Source organism: Beta vulgaris, chromosome 1, assembly GCF_026745355.1.
Source record: "Beta vulgaris subsp. vulgaris cultivar EL10 chromosome 1, EL10.2, whole genome shotgun sequence".
Lineage (NCBI taxonomy): Eukaryota > Viridiplantae > Streptophyta > Magnoliopsida > Caryophyllales > Amaranthaceae > Beta > Beta vulgaris.
In genome coordinates this window covers 48183948-48191702 of record NC_079202.1, presented here as the reverse complement: position 1 = coordinate 48191702, position 7755 = coordinate 48183948, and the positions used below count along the sequence as shown (strand labels likewise).

Sequence of the window (7755 nt, the reverse complement as noted above, 5' to 3'; positions counted from 1 at the left end):
CAGTTTGTGACATAGTATGCCATATGATAGGTGTTTCCATTAAATGTATAAGTGACGTTTGGTGCTCGACCATTAAGAATATCATCAAACACAGGAGTACGTTGATATCTTTGCACGACCCGGGTATCCCAAAAGATGCATTCCAAATCCAAAGATCTTTAGAAGCAACAACTTCTAAAATTATAGTAGCTGTTCGAGATCTGCCTTGGTACATTCCTTTCCATCCAACTAGACAATTTTTCCACTGCCAATGCATGCAATCAATGCTTCCTATCATCTCGGGAAATCCACGACGTTCTCCTTCACTTAAAAGACGGTGAAGATCTTCATCAGCGGGCCTTCTTATGTAATCGCTCGAAAATTGAACAATCGCCCCGTTAACAAAGTGGGTAAGACATTCTCTTGCCGTATTTGCACCTAGGCCTGTTTATTGGGGCGGGGGCCCAATAATAATCCTCAATGAGCCCTTCTAAATTACACATGACCCGACCCTTAGTATAAACGGGGCGGGTCGTTAAAGGGTCAGGGAATAAAAGGGTTGGAATGGGCTGGGGCGGGTTCTTGAAGGGTCTTTAAAAATTTTTCTTTTTTGAAACAAAAAAGCTTTTCTAAATGGTATGAACTGGGCCTGGAACTCTTTGTCTCTTTCGTCTTTCCTACCATTCTAAACAAAAAGATTTTTTCCCCAAATTTTTTTCTCTCTCCTAGGGTTTATTCTCTCTCCTCGTCATTGATCTGGAAAATTCGCACATTTGGGGTTTTTTTTCTCTCCCCTCTTCGTCAGTCTGACAGTCGCACATCTTCTCTTCGTCGAACAAGTAATTCGCAACTCCATATGCTACTGAAGGTAAAATTTCACTAAAACCCTAATTTCGCTCTCTTTTCTGTTTGTGGAATTCGTGACATTTGATTTGATCTCCTTTTATTTGTTTGAGTATGATTTTTTGCGATTTGAGCAATTTCAACTTATTGATTTTGTAGAATTTGCGATTATGTTATGTAATTATCACTGATTTGTTCTACGAAATTGGGTGTGCTTTTATTACCTATTTTCGGTTATTCTTTCTGGATCTTGTTTCTCACATAAACTGGGTTTTCTTAGGTGAAATAAACCCATTGATTATCAGTTCTAATTGTTGGGTGTAGCTTCGAATTGTAAATTTTATTAGTGAAATTCATGTTTTGGAATGTTCGACTTTGATGAAACATGTGAGGGGGAGTGTTCTGTTACTTCTTGTTGATTTTCTACCTCTTTGGTAGTAAGACCCAACAATAGATTATTGGAATATTAAGTTTGTTCTTTTCAAAAGTAAACATGCTTGATCAGTGAGTTATCTTTTCTAGTATGCATTGTGCAATTGGCTTATAAAATTGTTTGACTGTTAGATTAGAGTTGAAGAATGCATTATGCTCGCCTAAATGTCCAGTTCAGACTATTGCAATTTGGCGACACATATAGTATTAGACAATTAGTTTTAACTTGTGGTTTTGTATAAATGATTGAAGTATGAAGCTGTTTTAGTTTATTTTGTAATACATGTTGGGTGATATAACTATATAAGAGGGAGTTAATAGAAACTTTATAGTAAATTCTACTATGATTTGTTTCTAATGTTAATTCTTTGTGTTTTTTTTTTTGTTAAAATAGCTCCATGGAAAGTGATGCGACAACGTCATCTATGCCAGTGGAGGATGGTTACAATGAATATGTTGCTCCCAAGCGTAAGAGGAAGAAGAAATCCTTGGTGTGGCGTGATCTACTAGAAGGAAAAAATGAAAAAGTTGAAGTAATTGCAACTTGTAAGCATTGTGGGATTGATTTAGTTTCCGGGTCAACTAGTGGCACATCTCATTTAAAACGTCATTTGTTAGAGAGATGTCCAAAAAGGCCTAATGGAGTTCCACTAGGGGAGGCGAGCAATGACGATGAGGGTAGAGAATTTATTTTTGACATGAAGGAACTAAGGAAGGAAATTTTACTCTATGTTGTAGAAGGTTCTCGTCCATTTTCTATGGTTGAGGATAAGGCTTTTAGGCGGATGATGTTTAAAGCTACTCCACATTTTAAGCCCTTTAGTAGGACTACACTTACTAGTGACCTTTTTTCAATGTATTATTCTGATAGAGAAAAGTTAAAGACCATATTGTTGAGTGCACCCGGTTTAATTTGTTTGACAACTGATAATTGGAAATCATCTCATACATGGCAACATTATATTTGTATAACCGTCCATTTTGTTGATAATGATTGGAAACTACATAAGAGAATCCTCAGGTTTAAGGCATTGTCTCCTCCTTATGATGGAGAAAGTATTTCCGAAGAAATTTATATGTTTCTTAACCATTGGAGAATAGATGATAATGTGTTAAGTGTGGCGGTTGACAATGCCTCTTATAATGATGCTATGATTACTCACTTGAGGAGTCGTTTGGTAGCAAGAGGAGTGTTGAGACATGGTGGTTGTTTTTTCCACATTAGGTGTTGTGCTCACATAATTAATTTGATAATTCGATCCGGATTAGGTCTTATTCAAAGCATCTTGGGTAGTGTTAGGAACTTGGTGAAAATGATTATGAGGTCTTCATCTAGAAGTAAAGACTTTTACGATGTTGCACAAAAGAATTTTCATTTAGATGTTAAAAGAAAACTTCACTTGGACATGCAAATTCGTTGGAATTCGACATATAAAATGCTTGATAATGTATTATACTACAAAGTTGTGTTTCTTCATTTGGGATCGGTGCATGTAGCTTTTAAGTATATTGTGCCTACGGATGACGAATGGGAAAAATTGATTGTGGTTCACAAATTTTTGAAACTTTTTTATGATGCCACATGCATGTTCTCGGCCAATAAGTCTCCAACATCTAATATTTATTTCAAGGGTGCTTGGATGGTTCATCGTTGTTTGGTTGAAACATCTAAGGGGCCTCATGTTTTCTTAAGAGATATGGTGAAGCCTATGTTGAAAAATTTTGACAAATATTGGTCGGATTATAATGTGTACTTATCTTGTGCAGCCATACTTGATCCAAGGTTCAAAGTTAAGTTTGTTGAGTATTGTTTTGATAAGTTGTTTGGTCCGGATGAAGCTATGGTAAAAGTTGGAGAAGTGTTAACTACCTTGAGGTCTTTATATGATGAGTATAAGTTAAGATCTTCAACATCACCTATTGTTGTCCCTACTCCTACTAGTGGGATAGATGATGACTTGTTTGATGATAATCATAGTTATAGTTCAAGAAGTATTAGAACTCAAATCACAAAGTCACAACTTGACTCATATTTGGAGGATCCGGAGCGTGACTTGAATTCGGAGTTGAATGTTCTAGAATTTTGGCAACAAAATGTAGTGAGATTTCCGGATCTTGCTTCTTTGGCCCGAGATTTACTAACTATTCTGGTTAATACGATGGCTTCGGAGTCGGCTTTTAGTCTTAGTGGGAAGATTATTTCTCCTAATCGTAGCTCATTGAAACCAAAGACGATACAAGCATTAGTGTGCATTCAAGATTGGCGCCGTGATGAACACAATGTTCCTTTGGACTTTGATCTTGATCCTAGCTCGGGCGATGATATGGATGAAGTCGAGGATGATGAGGATAATGAAGATGTTGATAGTAACTTCTTATACTAGGTATGTTTTTATTTCCTTATAGTTGCATTGTATTTTTTTCTATGTTAATGTTTCTTGGAATTGATGTTGTTGTTGGTGGTAGTAGTGGCTTAGAGGGAATGTTTTTTCAGTTTTTTTGGTTTTACCGAATTATACATGCTCCTATGTTTCTCTGCTGTTTTGCTTCTGATAGAAGGCACATGAAGGATCTGATGGGAATTGGAATGCTCAACCGCCTCCTTATGATCCCATAGTTACTGAAGGTAGAATACAATCACATCAAATAAACATCTTTTATTGGTCATTTGTTCTTGAGAATTTTTTTTCTATGGTGTTTCAGTAGAGTTCTCTCTGTTAATTGCTATAGAATGCTAAATTGTCTATTGGCTATGCTCAAATGGAATTTGGGATGAACTTATACCTACTTCCTACAACCATTGATCACAAAGAGAGCACGTTCTGCCATGTGTAGCAATTTGCTGGTTATAGATGATGCAAACTGAGTAAAAAATTTTAAAAAATGAAATTTTAAAGCATACACTATTGTCTTTGTTGCAGATATACCATCCCAGCAACCCAGCATGATATTCATTCTTCATGATTAATCATTAGAGAACCCAGCATGTTAACCTTTTTAGCATGTTAACCCAGCAAGTTTCTACTGCCACATATAGCACTTGAGAATCGTCAGACGAATGAATCTTCTGAAATTGTTCCAAGAAGACTTACCTCAATCTTGTATATTTTTGTATTAACAATTTAACAGCATGGTTGTGAATTTTTCTGAAAGTAATGGATGATGAAGTTATGTTTTTATGTAATAGATTGCTACTCTACTTTCATATGAATGGTTATGGATGATGAAGTTGAAATTTTGAATCAGTTTTAGTATGGCAGTAACTCTAGATATTTATCAACTGGGTTGCACTATAATTCGTTATTAAAGAGATGTCTAATGGAAAAAATGTAGGTGTAACTTAAACGGGCCGGGCCGGATTGTAATGGGTCTGACCCGGCCCGACCCGTTTGTCAACACCCTTGACACGGCCCAGCCCGTTAACACATTGACCCGACCCAATGAAATAATAATGATTTTCCATAGCAGGTCGATACTCCATGCTAGTGCTGGTTGACGTATTATTACAAATCGAGCTGATAACACCTCGATGGCACGCTCCACATCTTTTCTAGCACTCTCTTGTTGCTAGGTGAACATCGTTCGTTTAGGAGCGGTTATGGCATCAACAAATGCTGCCCACTTTGGATATATCCCGTTTGTGACATAGTATGCCATATGATAGGTGTTTCCATTAAATGTATAAGTGACGTTTGGTGCTCGACCATTAAGAATATCATCAAACACAGGAGTACGTTGATATCTTTGCACGACCCGGGTATCCCAAAAAATGCATGCCAAATCCAAAGATCTTCAGAAGCAACAACTTCTAAAATTAGAGTAGCTGTTCGAGATCTACCTTGGTACATTCCTTTCCATCCAACTAGACAATTTTTCCACTGCCAATGCATGCAATCAATGCTTCCTATCATCTCGGGATATCCACGACGTTCTCCTTCACTTAAAAGACGGTGAAGATCTTCATCAGCGGGCCTTCTTATGTAATCGCTCGAAAATTGAACAATCGCCCCGTTAACAAAGTGGGTAAGACATTCTCTTGCTGTACTTGCACCCAACTTCAGATATTTGTCAACTTGGTCAGCTGAAGTGCCATATGCTAATTGTCGTATTGCCGCGGTGCATTTTTGTAGAGTTGGTGCACCTAATCGCCCAGTAGAATCTTGCCTCTGTTTGAAGAAGGAGTCACTTGCAACTAGCCAAAGCATTAGCAATGCGAAGGAAAACCTCCTTTCGCATGCGAAACCTTCGCCGAAACTGGCCTTATTCATTATACAACGACTGGTTACAAAAGTTGTCCCTAATTAATCTCTCGTTAGCCCCCTAACGATCTCTAGGAACAACTTTCCTTCGTTTCTTCTTACTTGACCTATTTGGGACATTTTGTTGAATGGTTGAGGCAATAGCATAAGTTATTGCTTGCTCTGTAAGTCGCAAACTCTTACTCTCTTCAACCCAATCCAACATCATGTTATCATATATTTCATCACTTGAACTAGAAGAATTATTGTCAAAATCCATTTTCAATTTAGATATATTTAAAGGTGAATTTGTAAGTAAAGGATAATGGCTTTTTAGTAGATTGTTGTGTGGATAGTGCTGAGTAGATCTCAGAATATATAGACAATTTGAATGTTGATTTACATGCCTTTTTTTTTTCTAACCACACAATTTTTTAAAAAATCTTGAATGATCTAGAAGATAAGATTTTGGACAACTCCTGAAATGATTTAGGAACACTTTTCAGATAATTGGCTGGAAAGTAAAAGTTAATATTGGACAACTCTTGAAATGATTTAGGAATACTTTTTAGATAATTGGCTGGAAAGTAAAAGTTAATATTGGATAACTCATGAAATGATTCAGGAACACTTTTTAGATAATTGACTGAAAAGTAAAAGTTAATATTACACTATCAGTAAATTATTTGATATGACTAAACAATGCAAAACGTTGTAGGGAACATACACCATCGTTTAGTTATAGGACATGATTTGACAAATTTAAAAGAAAAAATTGTGAAGTACTCCAATAGTAAATTATATGATAAACCAAAATAGAATTTGAACTGTAAAGATAAACCAAAATAATTAATGCAACAGCACACTTCCAGTAACTTGAAAAGTTTACAATAACCCATGATACAATTTTGAATAACTCTCATGAGTGCTGCCCTCCACATCTTCATCTGTTTGTCCACTATTTTTTTTGTCTCTTAAACACTTGCCATACACACCGACCCATATTGAAACAGTGCGATTAATGTGATCCCAACGATTTTGCAATGATTTTATAGTTCTTTCATTCAACTCAGTTGGATTAGTATGGCGTGCAGCCTCATAAAGTTTTAAAATAGTTTTCCATAAAACTTTCATTGATTGATTAGTCCCTTTTCCTACGTCTCCACCTGCATTGATGTAAGCAGAGACAAGAGCTTCATCTTCTTTTATACTGAACGTCACCTTCAGAGACCCCCTTTTCGGTACTTCCTTTGGGAAATAATAATTGAACAACAACTTCATCAATGTCTTCTAGATGTTGCGCTCTACTTATTTCTTCATTTGGGGTCCTACTACTACTACCATCCCCTCATGGAGAATGCTCAATTGGTTCACCACCAAAATGTTGAGACATGGGAAACATTGGAAAATTTTGGGAAGTATCAAGTTCATTTTGGTTTAAAGAAGAGTAATGAGAATTTTGTGATGTTATTTGAACATCATTTTGCCTTGATTGACTACTAAAAAATTGCAATGCCATCTGGAATTGAGGATTGTTAAAAATACTCGGATCAAACTGAATATTATTTGGATTGTGGTGGAAGTTTGGATCATTTTGGGCGTTTGGATTAATTTTGTAATTTGAATTATTGTCATCCATAATTATCGAACTTTTAAAGAAGGAATGAATTGATTATTATAGAGTATATAAAGAAAGAGAGAAATGTGGTAAAATATAAGTGTGTCAAACTATGGTAGGACTTTATTTATAGAGAAAAATAAAGCATGTCCAATAGTATATTTTATTATATAAAATTTTGAACCTAAATTATTTTTGTAGCCGTTGTTAAAATTAGCGACTGTTTGAGAAATACAATATCCAACCAAAACTTAAACAACTATCAAATGGGTTCATTGCAAAAAAAAAAAAAAGAAAGAAAAGAAACTCAACAATTTTCGTCAAAACGCAGCAAAACAATGTGGAAGGAGTTGCGTTTCATCCTCCTCTTCTACACGCCGGCCGAGACACCATTTCCTCTACAGAAAGAGGATTTCCTTCCATCCTCTTGCTAAGAGGATCCTCTTGTTTTGGTTTACAATGGAGAGGAGCTCCTTTTAGAGGAGAGAGAGAGAGCTAAAAGGAGATGAAATCCTCTCCATTATTGGTGCTCTTAGTTTAAAGGATATAAAAAGGTCAACTATGGTAGAAAAGAATTTTGTATCCCTTTGTAAACATTTTTTTGCAAAATTTGAAAGAATACCATTTTCATCTACTCTCTCATTA

General features: G+C 36.0%; 1 protein-coding gene across 1 annotated transcript; it reads left to right on the top strand.

Annotated features, from left to right (window-relative positions):
* Positions 1-1652: 1652 nt before the first annotated feature.
* LOC104898677 (zinc finger BED domain-containing protein RICESLEEPER 1) lies at positions 1653-3442 on the top strand. Its single transcript, XM_057392274.1, has 2 exons — positions 1653-3350; positions 3437-3442. Exons 1-2 carry the CDS (start codon positions 1653-1655, stop codon positions 3440-3442), a joined length of 1704 nt encoding a protein of 567 aa, XP_057248257.1.
* Positions 3443-7755: the final 4313 nt, after the last annotated feature.

Coding starts and splice junctions, on each gene's coding strand:
- LOC104898677 (XM_057392274.1), top strand. CDS start 1,653: ATGGAAAGTGATGCGACAACGTCATCTATGCCAGTGGAGGATGGTTAC.